This window comes from Dermacentor andersoni, chromosome 8 (genome assembly GCF_023375885.2).
Source record: "Dermacentor andersoni chromosome 8, qqDerAnde1_hic_scaffold, whole genome shotgun sequence".
Classification (NCBI taxonomy): Eukaryota; Metazoa; Arthropoda; class Arachnida; order Ixodida; family Ixodidae; genus Dermacentor; species Dermacentor andersoni.
This window is the reverse complement of record NC_092821.1, coordinates 57,475,211-57,501,885: the sequence shown is the minus strand read 5'-3', so window position 1 is coordinate 57,501,885 and position 26,675 is coordinate 57,475,211. Positions and strand designations below refer to the sequence as shown.

Here is a 26,675-nt window from a genome sequence, read left to right as displayed (position 1 = left end):
CAAGTCCAGCAGCTGGGACACCTAGTGAATTGAACATGGTAGTGATGTGCGGCGTCTGACCTATTCTGCAAGACAGTAGCACGCAGCCACAGTCAAAAAAGTGCATGGAGTGTTTGCAAAAAACAATGAAAAATTTCACTGAATATATTGTTACGTGTGGAAAGACACAGACGAAAGATGCTATTTACACGCTATTTACACTGGAGCCAGGCAGCCAGGCTGACACTCGCTCGCGCCAAGGGCGCCGACCAACTTCGTCGTTCTCGCGGCGGCTCGTCTCTTGAGCATCGCTCGATGATATCGTAATAATATGTATAACAAAGCCGATTTTCCAACTGCTTTCAACGTGGTTTGTAGCATTCACTAGAATAGGAAGTGCATAACTTACGGAGTAGAACGGCCTGGTTACTTGTGCCGTCTGCAATGAAAAAAGAAAGGAACAAGTAGGCAGGCGATCTTTTGATGACTGCAATATCGTATGATTATATTAGAGTGCTTTAGAACAGTGTTCGTATGTGCGTTATATACAAACTCTGACAAACGCTACTGTTGAACGCAAACACAAAGCGTTCAAAACAAAATGGAAAAGACAAAGCGCCTCTTGGCGCCTTGTGCTAAGACCTACAAGCCAAGACAATCCATTAAAAACCATCTCGCTGTAGTTATGCCGATGAGTCTCATCATGCCTACGGACGCCAGAACGATCGAACGTTTTCAGAAATAGAACGTGCTAAACGCTCACAACTCTTACTTGAGGTAAGTTTAGTGGAAAAGAAAACTCATTTCAGAAGGTACTGGTGGTCAGCGGTCGAGAGCGCTAGCGATCATGACAACTGAAGCGGGAACTAGGGCGGTGGCCATGCTTGCGAATACTATTTTTTAGCGTGGGCTAACATTAGATCCGCCCAATCCACCTGTTCGCGTCATGGCCCATCACAACCGAGTCTCAGGTGGGACCCGACGAGATACGAAATTGTGCTCCTATGCTTCAGCGGTGGAAGCACAATACTACACTCGAAGCGAATGTCGAAGTGTACGGGCGCTTGAGAAAGTGAATATATCTGAGCCGTATGAATGTGTTGTACTGGTGGTACCAAAACAAAACGTGGAAGGAGAACATTTTCCATGAAGGCTTTCTTGAAAGAATTACTGATGGTGGAATAAAAGCCACCTTCAGGACCACGCGTAGACGCGACTTAATGTGAAACACGCCACATTCCTGACACGTTTCGTTGGTCGCGGGATGAGCCTTCTGTTGCGACGCTCCTTCAGCGACCGAAAATCCACAAATCTCTGATCGCTCATGCGCATCATGTGTCAAAACACAAAGAGATGAGCAGTAAATCAGTTGATTAGGACCCTGCGCAGACAAATCGAACAAAAAATGTTAAGCGTAACCTTAAGAGACGGGAGAGAGCGGTGTGGATCGGAGAACAAACGGGAATAGCCGATATTCTAGTTGACATTAAAAGAGAGAAAAAAAAAAATAGGAGCCGGGCTGGCCATGTAAGGCGTAAGGTAGATAACCGGTGGGCCATTAAATGTATAAAAATGATGCCGAGGAAACGGAAGCGCAGTCGAGGACGACAGAAAATTACGTGGGGCGATCAAATTAGTAAATTTGCAGGGGCAAACTGGAATGAGCTAGCGCAAGACAGGCGTAATTGGAGATCGCTGGGAGATACCTTTGTACTCCAGTGGACGTCAAAAGATAAGCTGATGATGATGAGTTGATAAGGAGTTATGAAGGGTACGTTATATGGGTCTTATCGCAGTTGATAATGGTTGATGTGGATGGATAAGGTCCTCAGAGCGATAAGGGCTTATAATGGATCAATTCTGATAACGTTGTTACGGGCCCAATAATGTTGGATAAGGGTTGATATGAACCAATAAAAGTTTATATGGGTCAGGTCAGGTCCGATAACATTGATACAGGCAGATAAGAGTTAATAAGGAACACATCGATTGCGATAGCCTTGACAACGACCGATAAACGTTGATAAGGGTCGGACTGAGTCCGATGAAGCTTCTAACAACTGATCAGGGTTTCCAGCGGTTAGATCTAGTCCCATAATGTTAGCAACCGATAAGTGCCGATATGATTTATACTGGTCGGATTAAGTTTGGTAACATTGATAATGACACCGGGCAGCATTGAGATGAGCAAGTGGCACAGTGCTTACGCATACTTAGACCACTTCAGGAAAGTTTCTACCGTAATTTCTTTATTAAGAACAGCAGCAAACAGTAAGCGCACGCATACTAAGTGCTTCGTTAATCTATAATCGTTCTTACGCTGCAGAACATCAGACAACGAGCGCCGTGGAATATAACTAAACTTGTGGCATCGCCGACGAATATGCGGACGACATTATTTTCTCCTCTTTCCTCGGCTTTATATGATAATAAAACACAAGAAAATAACGAGCACTCACAATCATCAAAATCATATGTTGCTTAATTCTAAATAGCATTGGTTTAATCATCACGAAGGCTACGGCAAATACTAAGCTTGCTGATGTACATGTGCTGTCCAAACAAGGCGCGCCGCCATGCTAGACGCAGCAGAAGCTTATAAATGGTAGCAGTAAGATCTTGATGAGGGCTACGTGGTTCGTATTTAGAACTAAGGTTGAAAAGCGCGAATAAAACAAAGAAACGAAGAAACAAATACCACGGACAAGCGCTGACTGCCAACTGGAAGTTTATTTGAAATTATCCAGCCATTTTATACCTTTTAACAAATATGGAAAAAACTTCAAATAAACTTCCAGTTGGCAGTCAGCACTTGTCTGTGGTATTTGTTTCTTCGTGTCCTTATTTTATTCTCGTTGTTCAATCTCAGTTCTCACAACGGGATTTTAACGCGATAGCGTTAAAAGCCCTTTGGGACAATTCGGTGCCGCCATCGGCGTCCGGCGTCCCGGTGAGTGAAAATTGCCGTGTACATATAGGTGTAGGTATATGCGATTGCTTGCTATATGACATGCAGTATATGTGGGCTATATTGCCACACCATCCTATCAGTAAAGTTGCCCACACCTTGTCGTATTCTACAAAATGCTATTCCTCGGAAGTTTGAGAATGACAACGCACAAACAAATCTCATGGAACAGAACACAGACAGCCAATGCCTTTTATGGTAAATCTTCTCAGACTGAAATATTAAAAGTGCGAAACAATAACAGAAACCTGAAAATGATGTTTTTGCCGCGGCTGTACACCATCTCCAGCATCGGCCGACGCAAGAGGCCGCCTTTCTACCAGAAATCTCCCCTTCGTGCATAGCGTTCGCCGCCAGCGTTTCCCGCTAAACATTAAAGTTGTTTAAGCTGGATTTGGTGGGAAGCGTGGGAAGCAGTCAAGGATCTTTGGATGCTATCGCATTACTCTTAACGTCGAAGCTTAAGTGTGCTCCAACTTTTCAACTGCGCTTACACTCAGGTGCTGCTGCTTCGCAGGAAGTTGAAACTGTTATTAGGGAGGGTTAGAAAAAAACGCGAATCAGCCCTACACCTTCACTAAACCTTTTGAAATGAACGGCATGGGTAAGGGGCGCCACTGGTACACCGCTGAAATGAATGTCAGAGTTGCAGCAGCCCTTGAAATAGTCCAGATGATGAAAGTGTATCGAACAGGCCTATAGAGGCTTGCGTTACACTGTTAACATAGCGTACGTAAATCGAAGTTAATCAACAAGCGTAATACAGCTCACATAAGGAACTGTAATATGAATAGAATTGAACATGCTCTCAGGAACGGAGGAAGCATAAAAGCAGTGAAGAAGAAACTAGGAATAGGCAAGAATTAGAGGTATGCGCTAAGAGACAAAGCCGGCAATATCATTACTAATATGGATGAGATCGTTCAAGTGGCTGAGGAGTTCTATAGAGATTTATACAGTACCAGTGGCACCCACGACGATAACGGAAGAGAGAATAGTCCAGAGGGATTTGAAATGCCACAAGTAACGCCGGAAGAAGTAAAGAAAGCCTTGGGAGCTATGCAAAGGGGGAAGGCAGCCGGGGCGGATCAGGTGACAGCAGATTTTTTGAAGGATTGTTGTTGTGGGCAGATTGTTCTAGAAAAACTGGGCAGCCTGTATACGCAATGCCTCATGACTTTGAGCGTACTGAAATCTTGGAAAAATGCTAACATAATTATAATCCATACAAAAGGGGATGCCAAAGACTTGAAAAATTATAGACCGATCAGCTTACTGTCCGTTGCCTACAAAGCATTTACTAAGGTCATTGGAAATAGAATCAGGAACACCTTAGACTTCCGTCAACCAAAGGACTAGGCAGGATTCCGTAAAGGCTACTCAACAATAGACCATATTCACACTATCACTCAGGTCATAGAGAAATAGGCGGAATATAACCAACGCTTATATATAGCTTGCATTGATTACGAGAAAGCGTTTCATTCAGTCGAAACCTCAGCAGTCATGGAGGCATTACGGAATCAGGGTGTAGACGAGCCGTATGTAAAAATACTGAAAGACATCTACAGTGGCTCCACAGCCACGGGAGTCCTCGATAAGGAAAGCAACAAAATTCCAATAAAGAAAGGCGTCACACAGGGAGATACGATCTCACCAATGCTATTCACAGCGTGTTTACAGGAGGTATTCCGATACCTGGATTGGGAAGAATTGGGGATAAGAGTTAATGGAGAATACCTTAGTAACTTGCGATTCGCTGATGATATTGCCTTGCTTAGTAACTCAGGGGACCAACTGCAATACCTGCTCAATGACCTGGAGAGGCAAAGCAGAAGGGTAGGTCTAAAAATTAATCTGCAGGAAACTAATGCTTAACAGTCTCGGAAGAGAACAGAAGATTACGATAGGTAGCCAGGCACTGGAAGGGGTAAAGGAATATATCTACTTAGGGCAGGTAGTGACCACGGATCCGGATCATGAGACTGAAATAATCAGAAGAATAAGAATGGGCTGGGGTGCGTTTGGCAGGCATTCTCAGATCATGAACAGCAGGTTGCCATTATCCCTCAAGATAAAAGTTTATAACACCTGTGTCTTACCACTACTCACGTACGGGGCAGAAACCTGGAGGCTTACGAAAAGGGTTCTACTTAAATTGAGGACGACGCAACGAGCTATAGAAAGAAGAACGATGGGTGTAACGTTAAGGGATAAGAAGAGAGCAGATTGGGTAAGGGAGCAAACGCGAGTTAATGACATCTTAGTTGAAATAAAAAAAAGAAATGAGCTTGGGCAGGACATCTAATGAGGAGGGAAGATAACCGATGGACATTAAGGGTTACGGACTGGATTTCAAGGGAAGAGAAGCGTAGCAGGGGGCGGCAGGAAGTTAGGTGGGCGGATGAGACTAAGAAGTTTGCGGGAACGACATGGCCACAATTATTACATGACCGGGGTAGTTGGACAAGTATGGGAGAGGCCTTTGCCCTGCACTGGGCGTAAGCAGGCTGATGATGATGATGACGACGTAAATCACAGAAACCCCATAACGTATGCACCACGCACAATCACGACAAAGCTATTTCTTTAGGTTGGTAATGAGCTCGCGCGTACTTGGAAACGCTATACAAAAACGGTTTATTTTACATACTGTGGACACAGCGAGCCTGCTTTCTCGCGTTATCGAAAGAAAAACTAAAACTGCAGTGACTACGCACTTATGAAATCTATCGCGTATAATATAGTTCTTGTGAGGAAGACGCACGCACACACGCACACACGCACACACGCACACACGCACACACACACACACACACACACACACACACACACACACACACACACACACACACACACACACACACACACACACACACACACACACACACACACACACAACATTTCGATTGATCTGGATAAGAGTAAGTAGGATTACTTTACCGGTGTGGGCTCGAGGGTGCAATATATTTGTCATCAATAATCGTGAGCCTATTTTATGTCCACCGTAGGACGAAGGCTTCTCCCTGGAATCTACAATTACCGTTATTACCCTTGTCCTCCGCCAACGGATTCCAACTTGCGCCTGCAAATTTCTTAATTTCATCACCCCACGTCGTCTAATGCCGTCTTCGACTACGCTTCCGTTCTGTTGGTACCCATTCTGTAACCCTACGCATTACACGACCTGCCCAGCTCCATTGCTTTCTATTAATGTCAATTAGAATATGGGCTATCCCTGTTTGCTCTCTAATCCACACCGCTCTCTTCCTGTCTCTTAATTCGTACCGTCGCTCTTTGTGCGGTCCTTTACTTGTTTTCGAGCTTTTTTGTCAGTCTCCAAGTTTCTGCCCCATATGTTAGCACTGGCAGAATGCACTGAGTGTACATCTTTCTTTTCAATGACAGTGGTAAGCTTCCAGTCACGATCTGACAATGTCTGCCGTATGCACTCCAAACCGAAACGTTAACAGAGAGAGTGTGTAGCAGTAGGATTGATGATTATTATGCAGAAGACAATGATAATGATCAATAGACTGGCAAGGGGAACAAGAGTTCAGGATCGCCAGTCAACGTCTAGAATCTCTGAAGGAGTACGTTTACCTAGGTCGATTACTCACAGGGGACCATTATCATGGCAAGGAAATTTACAGAAGAATAAGTGCAAAATAATATTTCTTCTCAAAATCGGGTAGTCTGTGCAAATAATACCAGAGTGGATTCCAGGAGGCCTATAACGTAAAAATATTCCCATCTGTTTCTATTCCAATCCCCTGACGTCAAATTTACGTAACCGCCGAAGCAAGCATCGGGTGGTGACCCGCGGCCTTGTGTGAGAAGCCCAATCAAACACTCTCCTCGTTTATAGGAGGTCAGTTTTGTTTGTTTCCAAATGAATAGTATTGCCTACAGTGAGTGTTTTTTTTTATTCGATTGGCTTACAAGAGGCGAGGAGCACGCTTAAGCGGAGATGGTTTCGGTAGGGCCAAAGACAGCGTAGCGAATATAAATTACCGGATGACGAGGGTGGTGCCGCCATCTGCGATTGGTCCACTTTCACGTTCATAGCTTGTGGTGGCTGGCCGAAAATTGCGGCACCGTGCAACGAAAGGTTAAGAATGCCGCTAAAATGGATCCTCATCAATGAAGTGTTGGCAGAGCGAGGTCACAAACGTGCCGAAAAGGCTTGATAACGTTAGACGGCCATGCAAGAAGTTAATTATACGCAAATAAATCCATGCTCTCTCGCAGGTGCGAGTAGTCAGTGCCTGAGCGATCGGCGGGAAGCCATTTTCTATTTCTTTCGGAAGGGGGTGCTCTCCGGCTATTCAGAAAAAAAAATTCAGTTTTGTTCGGTGTATAAATGCATCTTTAATGCATGCATGTCACTTTGACGCGGTGAGATTACGCGGTTTTGTGACGTCGCTTGACAGACAGGCGATGTGGGCGCAGCCTGAAACCTTTTAACCAATAGCAGAGGGCTAAGGGCGAGAACGCGCCTGATCAGAAATAATTTTTTTGTTCGATGTATTTATGCATAAGCAGCGTGTACACGTCATGTCAGATGGGCAGCTATCGCGGTTTTCATGACGTCGCGTGACAGACAGGCGAAGTGGGGGCGGCCCGAACATTTTTTGACCAATCGTGGATGGCTGATTGCAGAATTAGAACAGAAAAGGTTTGAATAGCTTTACGTTATAGTGCTCCAAGACTAATAAATGTTCTTCAATAGTTCAAAGCATACTAAGCTCCTCGCATTCTATTCCCGAACATCTGACCCGAGTTCAACGAAGTCCCTATGAACTGCTGCAAAACTTACTTTGTTGTAGCGGAAACTGAAGGAAAAGGACAACAAAAAGGCACATACGACACACACAGTGTTCATCTGTCCTTGTCATTCAGCTTGCGCTACAACAAAATTAGATATACCGTACTAAGAAGCCCCTATAGCTATGTTCATTGTGCTGCAGAACGTTTTTCTTATGTTTGCTTTGCCCCCTCCTGATGCTGGATTGTGGATCGTTGCTTCTAAAACGAAATTGAGGACGATCAAGAATAAAATGCCGCTGACGAGATAAATGGGGAATAAAACATAAATCCATTAACGGAAATACTCGCAAATCATTTGATATATACTTGGAATGACGGATTACCGCCATTTGTATTGTGTATAACGCCGAAGAAGTGAAATCTACATAAAGGATACAGCACTGGCTAGCAACATGTATTTACTATTAGACTTGAAATTATGCTTATTCAAGAACAAAAAAACATTGGGCACAGTAATAGAGAGCACAAAAATAAGAAATGTAACAAAAGAGAGTGAGTCGTTGAATGAAATTATTTACAGAGCAGTAAGTGTGGCGAGAAACCATTTTCGAAGAATCTCCTCGCGCTATGTAGCATTATATGACGCAACATTTCCTACCGAGTTAGTGTTGTATCGCGTTGTTGCCGCGACATGTTTCACTCCATCCGTCGTCGTAACCTTGTTCAGAATCTTATTACGCGGCCAAAATTTCCACTTTTCTTGATGCTGTGTCATTGTACTACGCTCATCTTCGCAACCCATGCGGCGCTCGGCAAGACCATTGATCTTAGTTGTTATGAGCTACTTACGACTGCACCGTGGTGCTTGTGGCAGAGCTTCCGAATGACACATTCGATGTCGGGGCACTGGAGTGACTTACGTGTCGCGTCCATTATCTTGACGATCTATGGAAAGAAACGTAGTTCAATTTATGCACAGAGTCCACAAACACGATATAACTATGGTAGTCTGGTCATGCATGCTACGGTTAGTCGGCCCATTGAGAAGAAAATTATTTTGTTGACAAAATATTGGCTAATGGATGACTGAAGTAGGAGGACAATGAAACAGCAGGATGACTGACCGTCATCCTCCTGTTTTGCCAACTGTAACGGGGTCGGGACCTCGTCAAGCTGCTCAAGCTTTCAGTCCCGTACTCCTCCTATCCAAAGGAAATGAAGTTGATTGATTGATTGATTGATTGATTGATTGATTGATTGATTGATTGATTGATTGATTGATTGATTGATTGATTAATAATCCATTGAGCGGAAATAAAGTTTAGTGGCTTATTCTTTCTACCAATGAAGCTTATTTGGAGCTCTTCTGTTATTGCACTGTGACATTCTTGTACATAAAAAGAAAAAAATGCCGCAAGCATTTTGGTAGTAAGGTAGTACTTGTGGTAGTAAGGTAGTTAGTAAGCATGAAAAATATCTCTTTGAATTGTTTGCCTACCACACACAGTAAAAATAAATCATATCAATCCTGATGTCCGCGAGTTAGCGTTGTTGCTTATTCTAAAGATCGTTTTCAAGATGCTATTCAGCTCGTGACCTCTGTTTTGTTTCCGGCTCATTTATTAGTAGGTTTTTGCTGGCCATAGAGTGACCACGTAGGAACGGTAGCAAGGTGCTCCAGGACCGTTCTTTAGAGCCTTTGTTAACGAGAAAAAAAAATTAAATTATGGGGTTTTACGTGCCAAAACCACTTTCTGATTATGAGGCACGCCGTAGTGGGGGACTCCGGAAATTTCGACCACCTGGGGTTGTTTAACGTACACCTAAATCTAAGTACACGGGTGTTTTCGCATTTCGCCCCCATCGAAATGCGGCCGCCGTGGCCGGAATTCGATCCCGCGACCTCGTGCTCAGCAGCCTAACACCATAGCCACTGAGGAACCACGGCGGGTTTTGTTAACGAGAGCCTAAGCACACCGTATCAAACCAATTGATTGTCATAAACTTTCCACAGTAACCGCCTCACAGTACATGTGTATACGATAGGCATCACTGGTCTATAGGAGATGCACGTTGATACAGGAAGTGACAAACTCATCACTATTTGTTGTCGTATTTGTTAACGCTGTGTTCGTGAAATTTTCGAATACAGCGTTTCCATTTTCTAACATTAACGAGCCATGCACCCCACCGGCCCTTATTGGCATTGTAGTTATCACTGACATTTCTATGTGAACAACATGACATTTTGGCATAAAATCAAGACGCGATGCGTGCTCTTAGGTAGTAGAATCAGTATGGCAATGCAACCAACTTTCAAACATATGCAGCGGCGTCTACATTATTGCTCCACCAGCACGTGGTACCACGATTGACAACTTCTGCTATGGTAACACCAATAGTTTTCAATAAAATTTTGCCGTTTTTGTGGAAACCTGCGACCGTGCCATCTTTGTTCAGATATATATGACGAACGCTAACACTTCTGCTAACGCTGCAGCTATTTGAATACATTATCTTTAGCCGAAAAGAAATAGCTTACAGTGACTGATGCTCGTAGTTGTTGAACTAGGGCAACAACAGTTTAACATTATATATGTGAAGGATAACAAAAAGGATAATGCTATCACGCATTACGAGCACTCCAATTACTACGCTTTGGTTACCAGAGACGGCAATCTGAAAGCCTGTTAAGATACTCTGTCATGATGAGATGTTTGAGAACACGAACCTCTTCACTTGCTTTTTGCTTTACGCAGGCAACTACTTCCTTGAGTTTCTGGTCGTCGAGGTCTGCAAGAGAAGAACGAAGCGCTAAGCGGGCATATTATTTTACCATTAATATTGTGGCGAGCAGGGGGGTTAAGACTGTTTACAGCTGAGCTCACACAGCAGCGCTTGCCAAACGTCGCATAACTCTGGTGCCTACTAACTCACTGCTATAATCACCTGTATGCTATTGCCAAGCACTGCCACATCTACCTGACACGTCAGAATCATCCTTACTGTTGAAATTATATTCGGAAAGGTATAAACTGAGAAAATGGGACGGCTAAATTAACTAAGTGAAACCGTACTGCAGAGTGCTCATAGAAAATGAGCGTTAGGTCACAAACCGGATAGAAAAGAGCAAACAGACTCTGCATTGTGGGTTATGTGGGACGCCGTAGAGGGCTTGCAAAGAAAACCATTTTATTTTTACTTGCCGGCTTTTTAAAGAAGCAACTGCGCTCCCTGACTACCTCGGAGTGGCCAAGAAGGCGTAGATTATAGGGTTCTTGTTTGGGATTGGGTGCGGGGTCGTACAGTAATGTAATAATTTAAAGCAGAAATTGCAAAAACATATATATATATATATATATATATATATATATATATATATATATATATATATATATAAGAATTAGTATGTGAATGATAATTATACACATATGGTTTTTGGGGGAGAGTACGGATCCTGAAGCAAGTGTACAGGAAATACACAGATGGCGGTTCTCTGTGTCTTTCATGTTCCCTTGCTTCATGATGCGTTCCTTGCGCCAATCAAATGTCCAGTAACCTTAAACGGCATATTGCCTAAGGAGCTGGTTTGAATAATTATGAAGTATGAGTTATTCAAAAATGTGAAGTGAAGCTTAAAAAATTGGAGGGCACCTAAGCACTTCCCTATGAGTTGTAAATGAGGCGTTATTGCCCAAATGGAACGCCGCTGAGCGGTTCTTCGAGTTTTTCACTGCGAGTGATGTACCATAGCAGTGCGTGCTGCCCCCCCCCCCCCCCAAAAAAAAATAAATATGAACAAGCCGCAGCCGCCTGCGCTGCCAACGCCGCATGCCACCGACGTCCTGCGCGACGAGACCGAGGGAGCAGCAACGGCCTCCAAGGCCGGCAGGCGTGCGAAGCACCTGGGCTTGAGAGAGAGAGAGAGAGATAGAGAGAGAGAGAGTTAAGCACCGCAGGACGGCTTCCGAGAGCGAGACGGCGGCCCCCGCACGCGCACATCTGTGGTGGCTAGCTGGTAACGTGGTGTCGTGTAGATGCCTTCTCCCCTCACGCAAGACCGTTTCGCCCGCTCTGCTCCGATGAGGCACGCCCGTGATGTGGCATCGCAGCCAATGGGAATTTGGGTGCCATTTCGATGCTACAGACACCGACTTCTTCGCTCGATGGACCGTTGCATGCTTCCGCATCAAAAAGTGAAATAATTGTGATTCTATATTTTGTGATGTAAGCAAGTTCCTTTCTGTATGTCATTGTAATGTATCTGTATGCCATTGTAGAAATTTCACACTCCGCCTGTCGACGCAGGGTAGATTTATTTAGAGCAAATCTATATATGGCTTTATATAACCTGGTGTTCATAGCTCTTTTCCCTCAGGCCTGTGCTTTTATTTGTATGTGCGAAATTGTCCAACGTGTTACTAAGAAAAACTATTTCATTTACAGGGATTTGTTCATCGTATTCATTTTCGTTAAATTTGTGTGCTATCGTTGGGGTTACCTTGTAGTTAGTGTAATAAGTTTCGACGAGTTGTGTAAAGCTGTCATAATGTTTTCTATCATTCAGTTGTGCAACGTGAAAGCAGCTACTGGGCGGAAGCATCAGCATCGTGGCTTGAGATCGCTTTTATGAAGTGTAAAGGCTTTTATAGGATATTTCAAATTAAGGGCTTGCGCAAATATGTGTTTCTGCCGCCGGTAATACTTGCTATGTTCTTGCGTTTTGTTTTTCTGACTCGATGAGTCGCTTTAAGGTCCTGGCTGGATATTATTCAACTTTGAGACCAAAATGCCTTCTAAAAGTATTCTCACGAGTGAAATGACTTAGTGCCCCCTGCTAGGTTTGAGTGAAAGTCCTTTTTTGTACATTCACTAATACATGGGACCGTCGGTCGGCAGGGGTAAATCATGTGAGCTATCTGGTAAGAAGCTATGTGACGTTATTGCGACAACGTCGTTTTTGGCAGCGAGGTTGTCGATTACTTATGTGTAGTTTTCAGCAAGCCAAGTGAGTATTGGTAAATCTATTATGAGTACATGACATGTTTACGCATTGTTTGTATGCCATTTACGTAGTTCTTCCCGAGCATGACAACAAAGAATGGCAGGCAGCACACTGATAGCTCGTAAAAAGGTATTGACTCGTGGACTTGTTTACCTTTTACGGGTGAGCGCTTTTCACCGTCTAACAAACGTTTTCGCTTAGTGCGGGACGCGCGTGCATATATCGGAAGTTTCTGGAATGTTATCAAAAGTTGTATTCGCTGTCTGTTATCACCGAGCCTTGTGTAATTTGATTGCATGTATTGCATGTGATTGAAGAACATCCTACTGCGACGTGGCGCCCTAGAAATCATCATCACCAATAGAGGAATGGCCTTTGCAGCGGAGCTCACCCAAGCCATTCTGCAGTACAGTCAGACAAGCCACAGGAGGGCAACGGCTTACACCCGCAGACGAATAGTCTCACGAAGCGCCTGAACAAAACCCTCGCCGACATGCTAGCAATGTACATACGTTGACGCCGAGCACAAGACCTGTGATGCCGTCCTGCAGTACGCAGCGTTCGCTTACAACACGGCGGTGCAAGAAACAACACAGATTACGCCATTTAAGCTGGTTTACGGCAGGAACCCGGCAACGACTTTCGACGCCTTGCTGCCACACATCTCCGACGAAGAGAATCTTGACGTCGCCACCTATCTCCAGCACGCCGAACAAACCCGACAGCTCGCCCGCCTGCGGATAACGAACCAGCAGAGGACCGACAGCCGATACTACAACCTTTGACGGCGCTACGTCGAGTACCAGCCCGGCGACCGTGTTTGGTTTTGGACCCCAATGCGTTGACAAGGACTTAGCGAGAAGCTTTTACGCCGCTATTTCGGACCCTACGAGATCATCCGACGCATTGGCGCACTCGACTTTGAGGTCGTACCAGACGGCATTTCGCTATCACAGCGGGGCCGCTCACGAGCTGAAATAGTTCACGTTGTGCGACTCAAGCCGCACTACCAGCGCTAATGAACTTTGGGACTTTGCGTAGCTGACCTTCGGATTTGCTTTTTTGGAGTGTGTCGCTTTGGACTTTGTTTTCTTGTTGTGTGTTGTTATGTTTCCCTTTCCTGTTATGCTTGTAGCATCGTGACGATGCTTCTTGAGAGGGGGAGCGCGGGGGGGGGGGGTCGCATTGAGACGTGGACTTGTTTATCTTTTACGGGTGAGCGCTTTTCACCGTCAAAGAAATCTTATCGCTCAGCGCGGGATGCGCCTGCATCTATCGGAAGTTTCTGTAATGTTATCGATAGTTCTATTCGCTGTCTGTTGTCACCGAACCTTGTGTAATCTGATTGCATGTATTAAGGACCGGAATGGTTTAGAACTTTCTGGAAGACACGGGGGCACCAGCGATTACTCTGGAACGTTCGATGGCTCGTGTATAAAATCCGACGCGCATGATCGGCAGATAAGATTTTCGACTATCGCTGACTGCGTTCGTCGCTGTCGCCGTTCTTTGAGTGTAGCCTGTTTTTGAGGCCACAAGTTCGCCCAATAAAACGCTAGTTTCATCATTCTCAGTTTTGCTGCTTTCTTCACCGTCACTACTACATGACAATATTACAATGCAATTCACGCACTATCATATTCCACCTGCTGCAGTATTGCTTGTGTCAGCCTCCGAAATGAATCAAACACGCCACCGCTCTCAGAGTTTGTAGCCAGCGTGAAACCCGGCAGCAGTCGCCTTTAACTGTTGCTCTGAAATAGCGTGATGGGGGGAGCGTTAGACTGTGAAATGCGCGTGGCTCTAGTGACAAAGGTTCTATTTCCCGTGCTTGCGGCTGTGAACAAAAACAATCGACACCACTATAGTATCGAACCCGTTTTATGCCACAAATTTCATTTGGTAGTATGGTTTGACGAGACAGCCTGACGACGACAACAATGACAAAACAAAGAAAGACGCAGGTCGATGAGGACGACGGTGAGCGTAACGGAGCGTACGGACGGCCTGCTGCACGAGGTATACCCAGCTTCAAGCGCACACCACTGCTGTCACAGCTTTTGTTCCATCAACGATTTAATTTTCCCCCTGACAAGCGATGGTGTCAACTGTTCTTGCTACAAACTAGCAACCGTAAGGTTGCAAACATTTTTACTGTTTGTGAGCAGCTACAGTCCCGACGTTGCAATATATTTGAACCGTGATAATTAATAAGTGCAGGAGAAAGCCGTTTCGCACCACGTGACACGACCACACTACAGCACGCGAGCGCGCACATCAACGCATTGCTGCCTTTCATGAACCTTAGTCGTCGACATTTCACCCCGAACTACTATTATCAAGACAATAAGAAACTACAAGAAAGGGGATTATGCAGCAATAAATAAGGAACTGGAACAGTTCATCGATAATTATATGCCTGAATTTTGTCACAGCGCAATCGAGCAGAATACGAGCAGAGGCTAACTCGCTTCATTGATCGACAGGCAGGTACCACTACATGTTATACCCAAAAAGCAGCGAGCGCCATGGTTTACAATAAACCTGAGAAGGCTTCTGAAGAAAAAGCGCCTCTTCCGTTCTGCAAAGCTCGACAGCAGTGTTTTTCGTGGGCACGCTTATCGCGAAGCTCCTTCCGTATATCGCCCTTCTATCAAAAACGCTAGGAGTGACTATCTCCACATTATGCTTGCCTCGCTATTGCCTACTGACCCATCCAGGTTTAGGAAAAGCGTTAAACCAATGGAAGACACTTTAATAACACTGACTGATTCTGAAGGGCGTGCACTGCAAAATGAAGAATGCTGTTCCATTCTTAACGACGTCTTTTAGCAATGTTTTTCCCATTCACGAGCCATTTCGGTGCCGCACCTATGCGACAGCAGGTTTTTTTCCAATGGATTTTCTCGTGATTGAATATGAAGGAGTCGTTAACTTAATCCGGAAACTTAGGCTGTCGTCTGCCTGCGGCACTGATGAGATAAACGCGAAATTTCTGAAAAACACTGAACTGTACTCTTTCGTAATTTTGTCACACATTTTCATGCAGTCTCTCCAAAGCTCTACTTTACCACCTGATTGGAAGGTGGGGAAGGTGATTCCTGTCTTTAAATCCGGTAACCAGCATTATGCCTTAAACTACGGACCAATTTATTTAACAAGTATCCCCGGTAAGATACTTGAGCATGTAATCTATTCTAACCGTATAACATTTCTTGAAACCAACTCATTCTTCAAGAGGTTCCAACACGGCTTTCGTAAGCACCACTCGTGTGAAAGTCAGCTTCTGTCTTTTACGCATGATTTCATCTTAGCGCTAGATAATAGAATTCCGGTTGATTGTATGTTTCTAGACTTCGCGAAAGCCTTTGATAAAATGTCGCACCAGCTATTACTACTGAAGCTGAGCACACTAAACGTCGACCCCAATATTCTCAAATGAATAGAATGCTTTCTGACTAACCGCACTCAGTACGTAATAGCTACTGATTGTTCCTCACATCCCTGTGCAGCTAAATCTGGCGTTGCGCAAGACTCAGTTCTAGATCCTTTGCTCTTTTAAAAATATATCAATGAACTTCCGCGTAACATCAAGTCATCCATAAAAGTGTTTGCAGACGACTGTGTCATATACCGCGTAATCATCTACGAAAACGACAACTATCTTCTTCAAGCCTACCTTGATCGCGTCTCTGACTTGAGTAATACTTGGCTAATGACCCTTAACGTAAATAAATGTAAAAGTATGGCGATCTCGCGGTTTTATAACACTTCTGAACCTTTTACCTACACCTTGAACGGAACTAAATTAGAGCAGGTTAGCACTTAAGATATCTTTGTGTTTGCATATCGAATGATTATCATGGCACTATCACATTAACTACATTACTAACAATGCTTGTCATACTCTTGGTTACGTTCGCCAAAACTTTCGCCAAGCGCCAGCACACCTTAAACTACAGCTATGTCAAACAATAATCCATCCAAAGCTGGAGTACGCTTCAGCTGTATGGAATCCAGATCAATCAACGCCGATTGACACCTTAGAATCGGTCCAGAATCGTTCAGCTCGATTTATACTCAATAACTTTGCTCGTACTGCCAGTGTCACCTTGATCAAATCCACTCTTTACCTTCCCGACCTGGTAATGAGACGAACGATTTCCCGCCTCTTGCTTTTTCGTAAAATTTTCTTTCATAATCGAGTACTTCGACAGGTATTCATCTCAGAACCTATTTACTTTTGATCACATGTTGACCACCCAAATAAAGTAGCCGTCCCTTGGTGCCACAGTAATCACTTTTTCCATTCTTTTCTTCCGAAGACAAGTAGAGAGTGGAATCACCTTTCCCCCTCCATCGCTGCCACTGAGGACCAAGCGTTGTTTTTTTCCTGTATATTTCTTTTATTGTTTTATTTTGTATTTGCATTGTACCCACCCCCTCTGTAACGCTCTCTGGGTCTTGAGGCTATACTAACTAACTAACTAACTAACTAACTAACTAACTAACTAACTAACTAACTAACTAACTAACTAACTAACTAACTAACTAACTAACTAACTAACTAACTAACTAACTAACTAACTAAATAAACCCTGATGTGCACATGCAGTCACGTGTATTTGCGTCTGCTGCGCAGCGTAAGTACTATGACCACCGCGAGGTGCCACGACTAGCCCGCCTGCCACTCAGTCTTACTTTATCGCCACCGGCGATCGGTACGGAGGCCACGGAGGGCGAACGCGAAAGGTAAGTATCGCGCTCGAAGTATTTACGCTCGTACTAGGTCTCTTTGAAAAAAAAAAAAAAAAGATACCTCTGCGATATATTCCTTGGAGTTACTGCACTCCTTCAAAGGCGTTTTTGAGGCTTCACAGAAATGTGGTGCAGGGCCCATTTAAGTTTTTGTCACATAAGCGAATCAATCAACATGCAAACCTTGTGCAAGGAAGAGAAACGGCTAAACCATGACCTTCAATGAAACAGTAAATACTTAAGCGTGAACAGACATACCACAGTGTGGATTATGGGACTCGTCCATGACCATGCCTGTAATAGTCGCCAAGAGAACGCACAAGGCGAGATGCCTCATGATGCAGGGGAACCGACCACTGTGAGAATCGAAGGCGAATAAATGCTTTCCAGGACGACATTCACGTTATATATGTGTGGGTCAACGACGTGATATCGCTCATTTGGAAGCCGTTGCTGCAGGACGCGTCACTAAACGCATTAGGTATAGGCGAAAAAAAAAAAAAGAAAACAAGAGAGAATGAGGAAAATCAGGTAAAATATACGCACTGGAGAGCTAGCATGACCTCGAACTGCGGTCTAACACAAAAAACACTGCAGCCCGTTTACGAGACATGCATAAGAACGCGTCATTCGAAGAGGGCTTTCAATTGGAGAGTAAGTGTCTCGCGTCGTCTCAGTAGGCGTCATATCGAGAAGGCTTGCTTGTTTATTTTGTATTTGCCTGCTCGCTCAACAGCGTATGAGAAAGCGTCGCTGATATGGAAAAATAAAGAACCAAGTGGACAAGGTTTCAGAAGTATGCTTAAAGTGAAAAAAAAAATTGGCAGACTGGAATCTTTCCTCTACCGCAGTACGCTTGTGAGGAAAAATATTTCAGCGCTACGGAGTAGGAATACAATGTTTGATTATTAATATAGTCGTAGACTGGGCTGATTTATCATTACCGATTTATTTTGTTGCTTCTTTACTTATTTGTTTATTATGGATTAAGAATATTGCCGAGAAGCACAAGTCAACACCCGCTTTTATAAAACTTGATAGGGCGCTGATTGCAGTGCTAGGGTCCTCCGTCGTGCTGTCCTCCACCCTTCCCGCCTGGACCCGGCCGTCCACACACTCCCCAACAATCAACATGGCTGTAACAACCAATAACACCTATCACGTTTGGCAGTGGAACGGCCGCGGATTCAAAGAGAAGAAGGCCAACCTTCACCAGCATGTTATTAACACGGCACAGCAAGAATTATACAAACCTGATACCATAGCGCGACAAGTCAACATGGAAGACAGCCTCCCCTTTTACCGGGCTTTCCACTGCCGTAACAACTCCAAGAAAGTCACTACGCTCCTTCACCGAGAACAGGTGGCGGCGATCCACGACATCGAAACTTCTTCCGTCGGGCATCCCCCACGTTTTCGTGGAGATCATCCCGACGCGCACGTCAGATCCCAGCTTATTTGTCCTCAACGTATACGTCACTCGGCATGAAGACCCGAAGCTCGATGCGCTTTTTTACTCGGGCCTCAAAGTCAGCCCCGACTGCCCCCTGCTCACCGTTGGGGACTTTAACGCCAGTCATACTCTGTGGGGATACCTGGGCGACACCCGCAAGGGTAGAAATATAGCAGAAGCCGCGCAAGAGTTTGGCCTCACGCTAATCAACGATACCACCGGCCACACCAGAATCGGCAGCCAAGGTCAGGTAGACACCAAATCGGACCTGACGTTCGTCGTCCACTCGCAAGACGACGCCTGAACGAACAGCGGCGAAACTCTGGGAAGCGACCACTGCAGGATTCCGTAAAGGCTACTCAACAATAGATCATATTCACACTATCAATCAGGTGATAGAGAAATGTGCGGAATATAACCAACCATTATATATAGCTTTCATTGATTACGAGAAAGCGTTTGATTCAGTCGAAACCTCAGCAGTCATGGAGGCATTGCGGAATCAGGGTGTAGACGAGCCGTATGTAAAAATACTGAAAGATATCTATAGCGGCTCCACAGCCACTGTACTCCTCCATAAAGAAAGCAACAAAATCCCAATAAAGAAAGGCGTCAGGCAGGGAGATACGATCTCTCCAATGCTATTCACAGCGTGTTTACAGGAGGTATTCAGAGACCTGGATTGGGAAGAATTGGGGATAAGAGTAAATGGAGAATACCTTAGTAACTTGCGCTTCGCTGATGATATTGCCTTGCTTAGTAACTCAGGGGACCAACTGCAATGCATGCTCACTGATCTGGAGAGGCAGAGCAGAAGGGTGGGACTAAAAATGAATCTGCAGAAAACTAAAGTAATGTTTAACAGTCTCGGAAGGGAACAGCAGTTTACGATAGGTAACGAGACACTGGAACTGGTAACGGAATACATCTACTTAGGACAGGTAGTGACTGCTGATCCAGATCATGAGAGTGAAATAATCAGAAGAATAAGAATGGGCTGGGGTGCGTTTGGCAGGCATTCGCAGATCATGAACAGCAGGTTGCCATTATCCCTCAAGAGAAAAGTGTATAACAGCTGTGTCTTACCAGTACTCACGTACGGGGCAGAAACCTGGAGGCTTACGAAAAGGGTTCTACTTAAATTGAGGACGACGCAACGAGCTATGGAAAGAAAAATGATAGGTGTAACGTTAAGGGATAAGAAAAGAGCAGATTGGGTGAGGGAACAAACGCGCGTTAATGACATCTTAGTTGAAATCAAGAAAAAGAAATGGGCATGGGCAGGACATGTAATGAGGAGGGAAGATAACCGATGGTCATTAAGGGTTACGGACTGGATTCCGAGGGAAGGGAAGCGTAGCAGGGGGCGACAGAAAGTTAGGTGGGCAGATGAGATTAGGAAGTTTGGAGGGTCAACATGGCCACAATTAGTACATGACCGGGGTAGTTGGAGAAGTATGGGAGAGGCCTTTGCCCTACAGTGGGCGTAATCAGGCTGATGATGATGATGATGATGATGATGACCACTGCATCCTCCACACGGAAATCTGTGCACGCGGCAAGTGTCGTCGAAAGCATCGCTTCTCGGTTACAAACTGGGACAAATTCCGCGAGTCCAGAAGAACGCGAGCCAGTGAGGAATCCATCGCCAATATCTCATCCTGGAAGAGCCAACTCTTGGGTGATGTGGAAGAGCATACGGAACATCTTCGCCCGGAGGACGCCCCAGAAACCTCGAACGTCGTCAGTAAGCTGCTCCACATGTGGCAGGCAAGATCGAGCATGCTCCAGCGTTGGCAACGGCAGGGGAAAGATAACCAAGCCCTCAAAGAAAGACTCACTCGACTTGACGCAGCGATCTCCGATCACGCGATCACCGAGGTCACCCGGCAGAAATGGTACCAAATATGTGATCGCATGAGGGGACGCCTCGGTGCAGCCCGGACGTGGCACCTCCTGCGCCACCTCCTGGAACCGGACACCACCAGGGCCGAAGGTAGAAGAAACATGGCCAAGTTAATCTACAGGCATGCTCGGCACCCAGGGGCGTTCCTGACCGAGAGGCGAGCCAAGTAGGTCTTCCCGCAACTCAAGACTCCGTTACCGACGGCCTACCGCGGCCGGCCAAACGCGCATATAGACGCAGACTTTACGTTCGCCGAGGTGTCGGCCGCCGCCTTCAAGCTGCAGACGAACTCGGCGCCGGGTCCGGACCGCGTGACCAGGAAGATCCTGCGCAGCCGAGCTCATGAACGAGTGCTGGAAAACGGCCGCCATCCTGGAAGAGTGTAAGACGTCCACGATCGTCTTTATACCAAAACCAGGCAAACTACTCAATGCGGACAACCTCAGGCCGATTTCACTCACATCATGCGTCGGCAAACTGATGGAGCACGTGGTCCTGGACCGTCTCAATGAACACGTAGAGGACGGGGACGAGTTCCCCAACTCCATGTTCGGTTTCAGGCCGCACCTGTTCACCCCAGATGTACTCCTTCAGTTAAAAATGCAAGTGATGCAACCCGAAAGTCCGACGGACGCTCGCCGATTCCGGTGCCTCCTGGGCCTCGACCTGAAGAAGGCCTTCGACAATGTGGCCCATGCAGCGGTGCTCGAGGGCCTGACCCAATGGGGAGTCGGAATCCGAGCATACCAATACGTCCGAAACTTTCTCACTGTCCGGAAGTGCCGGATCAAAGTCCGCGAACATGAAACTGACATTATAGAGCTGGGGAGCCGAGGCACGTCGCAGGGATCAGTCATCGCCCCTTTCCTCTTTAACGCGACGATGCGCGGGCTCCCGGACCGGCTGTGCTCTATCCCTCGGCTTCACCACAGCCTCTACGCTAACGACGTGACGCTGTTGGCGGCGGCGGGTGTTCGACAAACTCTTCAAAAGATCATGAAACGCGGCATCGACGTCGTACAAGCTTATGCGGAGTCAAGGGGCCTGACGTGCTCACTGGCTGGAAAAATCCGAATACCTCCTGATAAAATCTGGCAGAATAGTTGTCCCGGGGGAATACCACGGGGGAGGCGCTTCCTTGAACTTAAGGTAGGATGACTTACCATCTCGAAGCGCCCCAGTATCAAGATATTGGGGCTAGACTTTCAGAACATGCTGCGCTCTGGGCTTATGTTAAAGAAACTCCAGAGGGCGACCAACTACACACTACAGCTCATTCATCGGGTGGCTAATCAGCACCACGGAATGGCCGAGGGCGAGCTGCTTCGACTTGTGCAGGCATACATAACCAGCAGAACCATTTACTCAACACCATATGTCAAACTCGCAACCACAGAATTAGCTAAATTAAACACAATGATCAGAATTACCACAAAGGCAGCCCTGGCCTTCCAGACCACGCGGCCACCGCAAGGCTAGAGGCCTTAGGCATGCACAACACGATCGAGGAGCTCTTGGACGGTCATCGCACAGCCCAAGTCTGTCGTCTCTCGCTAACCCCGGCTGGCGGCACAGTCCTCCGGAAGCTCAGTCTCGAGGCCACCCCGAGGTTACAGAGTACATGACGATTCCGCGAAAGGTCAGGGGACATATTTATGCCCCGCCTCTACCCCGCAACATGGACCCCGAGTTCCATCAGGGCCGCCGGCAGGCCCGTAGTGAAGACATTTGGCGACGCTACGGCTCGCAAGATGGAGTGGTTTACACAAACGCAGCGAGACACCCTCGCGGCGACCTCACGACCGCGGTGGTAGCGGATCACCATGGACGATTGATAGGACACACAACAATCACGGCTGGCCGAGTGGTGGAAGCGGAGGAAACCGCGATTGCCATGGCCATGCATGCGGAAGCGAAATACCGTCATCAGCGATAGCAAGCAGGCCATCGGCAATTTCGTCCACGGTAGAATTTCCAAGCAGGCGTACCGTGTCCTCACGCGACGCCCCCTAAGCGGCTGGAAAACCCTCGTGTGGACCTCTGCTCACGCGGCTGTGCCCGGCAACGCGTCGGCTCACAGTCTGGCTCGAGATCTTGCGCGCCGAGCCTCGTCCGTGGATGCGGGTGGCGTGAACGAGGAGGAGAGACACGAGGAACCCTGCGAGACTTATCACGAAACAGCCCATAGGCATCGCTTGAGGCGTAGCGCACATACCCACACCCAAAGTACATTAACAAAATTACAGTGGGCAAGGAAAGCGACCTATGCAGGCTCTGTTCAAAAACACGAACACTCACACGCATAATGTGGGAATGCACCTCGCTCCCGTTTTCTCATGCCTCCGTCAGCAGCGAGACTGACTGGAATGCCTGGCTCAGGTCCGGGGACGTCGACCGACAGCTTGAACTGGTGGACTGGGCGGAGAAGGCCAAGCAGGCCCAGGACCTTACTTCAGCTCGATCCCTCAGCCACCTCCCCATTTCCCCTTCCCCCTTTCAATAAAGTTTACCACCACCACCGTACACCTTGATTCTAATAGATTAAGATATATTTTAATACGAAACTTAGCGGGAAGCGGTATTGCATCGACAGCGGTAAAAGTTTTCATCGGGATAAAAATTGAAATATATTGCATAAAGTGGCTGTAATCGAATTACGTAGCTCCTTTGAATACTCGGTGTATATTCGGGAAGTGCCGTAGCCTTCAAAGACAAGGCTAGACGCATAATTCGTTTCGAAAACCTGCAGCGTTAGCTTTTATTTCTAGGAACGTACACACTAATATGCAGCAGATGGTGCGGGCATAGCAACAAAACCTGACGTCGATTACAAAAAGTGGGGGACGCATGAAAAAGAAAAAAAAAGGAGATGCGGCAGTTTTATCGTACTCGTTGGAATCAACAAGCATATTGAGGTGATGCTTGACGCTTTATAACCTAACTTTACAAAGAACAGAGCCACATATCGGGATATATTTAGGGGTTGTAAAGATGATTATAAAAGCATGTTCCTTAAGTGCGTGCGGTACTGTGTGCGAACTGTGAGATTTAGAAAAAGCGCCCGTTTTCTTTAAATCGAAGCTGTATGGAATACCGGGAAAAAAAGTACACGGTCTACGTCTGGAGTACGCAAGTAAACGGTAGCACCATGGCTTTGTCAGCTGGTATACAGCCAAGGTAAACGGGAATTGCTTCGCGAGCGCCAGTTTATCCCCTGGCGCCCGGTATATGTCATACTTTTGAGAGAAGAAATAAAAAAATAAATGAAGCCTGCTGTCATGGCAACGGTTTTGTTTATGCACGACAGGAAGACACCTTCCCTCTTGTCTGCTATGCACTCAACCAGCGCGCGATTTGCTCGGCAGACGCAGAAGGAAACGAGCACGAGCTGTGCTTGTTGTTGCATTCGGTTTTGCCCTGACAGCTGTCATTTTCGGCCTCTTTCTTTTTGTAAAAGCAATTTCTATTTGTTGTGTCTGGTTTCGCGTATTAAATGTCACCAAACTTAAGGTAGCAAACTTATAGCTAGGCTAGAATTAAACCTAGACAAGCTGAGGTAGGCAGTAAAGGAATGTAATGGAGAGAAATTTCAAGTTTTTTTTTTCTGGAAAGACACACAAAGCGAACGATAGTCAGTGAAAAGGGGATGTGGTAAAAAAACTGCATCGAAGATACCTGCAATTCAAAGTGAACACTCTTGTTCCAGATGACCCTTTCCCACAATTCCGTCACCCTGGTAGACGAACTACGACAAGGATTGTGAAAAGTCGCAAGAGCCTTCTTCGTTGACATAGAGGCCTTGTTCTACTGTGTTCTCCAAAATGAACTTGTTGTTGCAGCTGTCACAGACCATATTGAGTGATCCGGTGAAATGTCCACCCAGACGGCATGTGGTGTAAGTGCAGGAGTCTTTAAAAGAGTTGATAAGCAAGTATTTGTCTTAGCGCCCATGGAATTTAATGATGAGTTGACGTACAGAAAAAAGAAGTTTGCCTCGGGTCATGTTTAGAACCAGTGCATTGTAGTATCTTTTTAGCAAACTTTGACAACAACCTTAAAGAAAAAATGGACCACGAGCATGGGTTTATATTGTTTAGGTACAATGACGATTTCCTGATTAGGCCCATCATCTTAACCTGCGAGCCTCTCTTAAAGATATTGAAAAAAACTCTTCAAAACTTTACAGCATACTCCGCTGACCTCCGACTGACCTCCGCACGCAAAATCATACCGTGTGTTTCGCGCTTAGAGTGGTCATTCGTTACCATTTGGGACCGGTCGCTCGTTGGCCAACTTGGTCGGCCTGGGACCTTCGAGTCTGTGCGAGCGCGCCGACGATGGGGTGATCTGGGAGACTGAGCCTTGAAATTGCCCTCGATACTAACACACTGCGCGAAAACAGCCAAAAGTCATTTGCGGAACAAATAATTTTAGCTTATTTGACGTTTTGTGTAGCTGACAGCTTCGCAAAAACTTACTGAGGTATATTTTAGAGGAAATGTTTTTAGATGTATGACCCGAAACCTAGAGAAATCTAAAAAAAAAAGGTAACGAGGCAGCACTGGAAATTTTTTTTTTCTGGGCGCTTGTAATTGTTGCCATTTTGCATGCGTTTTCTTCTCTCTGTGTGCGCGTTGTGTGTGCCGTCATCTGTAAGTACTCGTGTGTGCATTGTCATCTGCTGCTGCACGATAGTAGAAAGATCTAGCCTGTCGGGCATTCCGCACCGTAAGTGTTTTACCCGAACACCGGGTGTGAACTGCGTATGCCTTTTTACCTTTCTGCGAGTTTGTGGCCCAAACTCCCTGGATCCGCCCTCCGTTTCACACTCCTCCGTTGTACCCCGCTTCACATTGCGAATGGATGCACAGTCGTCTTGGCAAACTCTCTTGACTCTTTGATCCGGATGCCTTGCTCGTCTTTCATTGGCTTGTCCGAAGCGGATGGGGTGTGAAGTCGTAACATGCAAACATGGCGCTTGCGTGAAGTGAAGCGAAGCGGCAACGCAAGGCCTTAGCTACAGCCGCGTGAGAAACAGTTTATTGTTGTCGTACTTGTGATCTTTACTGGAGTTATAAAGCACCCATGGAGATAGTCATAGAAGACAGCAAGTCGCTGTACCCTTCAAGACATGAGTGCGTGCGGCTGCCGATAGAAACAGATGGAGCCCAAGTGTGTTGTGTTGATGCGAGCGTCGGAACAAATACTGGGAGCCGTCGACTTCGTGTTCTTTGCGCCGTGCTTCGCGCGTGCTTTTCAAACGAGAAGTGCATCGCATACACGTGCACTCTAAGCGCGACGTATGTTCTGGGTTTGGCAAAATGAACTGTCTGATCGGCGCACCCAGCGTGCGCGATACTGTATGTGTTTTGTGTATGCGGTTCGTGGTAGCAAAATGGAGACGCCAGTCCATTACAACTTTCCAAATGGGGACGTGATTAGATTTATTGCCTCGCTATCGCTGTAATTCCTAATGTGCTATGCTGAGTGTGAGCCATTTTGCCGGCTGCTATGCGCCGTGATGGGCTTTGCGTGTGTTGAGTAGTGAACTGTGCATAAGCGGGTGATCACGTTTTCTTATGTCCCCCGACAGAGACGCTCTTTCCTACCGGCCTTTTCTGCTTCGTAGACGTATCGGTGTTTCAATAGTGGTTCCGCACCTTGATGAAGCGAACGTCATAGGTGCTCGGGAAGGGCGAAAATATAGATAACAGCGTTGTGCTCCATGTGGAACATGTAGAATAGCTGCGCCCTTCGAGTTCATTCCACGCTTTAGCTGCTTTTATGAGGCGCTCTGACGCGAGAAATACCTTGTCATTTTCTGACCAAGAGCGGT

The 26,675-nt window shown here is 46.1% G+C and overlaps 1 protein-coding gene across 1 annotated transcript in view; it reads right to left on the bottom strand.

Moving 5' to 3' along the window:
* Window positions 1–18,861, bottom strand: part of LOC126526251 (uncharacterized) — a 32,960-nt gene extending 14,099 nt beyond the window's left edge. The window contains exons 1-4 of the mRNA XM_072284006.1: window positions 17,739–18,861; window positions 10,449–10,510; window positions 8,567–8,662; window positions 389–418 (exon numbers count right to left, since the gene is read on the bottom strand). Coding sequence (XP_072140107.1) covers window positions 389–418; window positions 8,567–8,662; window positions 10,449–10,510; window positions 17,739–17,817 — 267 coding nt within the window. The 5' untranslated portion in view covers window positions 17,818–18,861. The remainder of the gene's footprint in view (window positions 1–388; window positions 419–8,566; window positions 8,663–10,448; window positions 10,511–17,738) is intronic.
* Window positions 18,862–26,675: the final 7,814 nt, after the last annotated feature.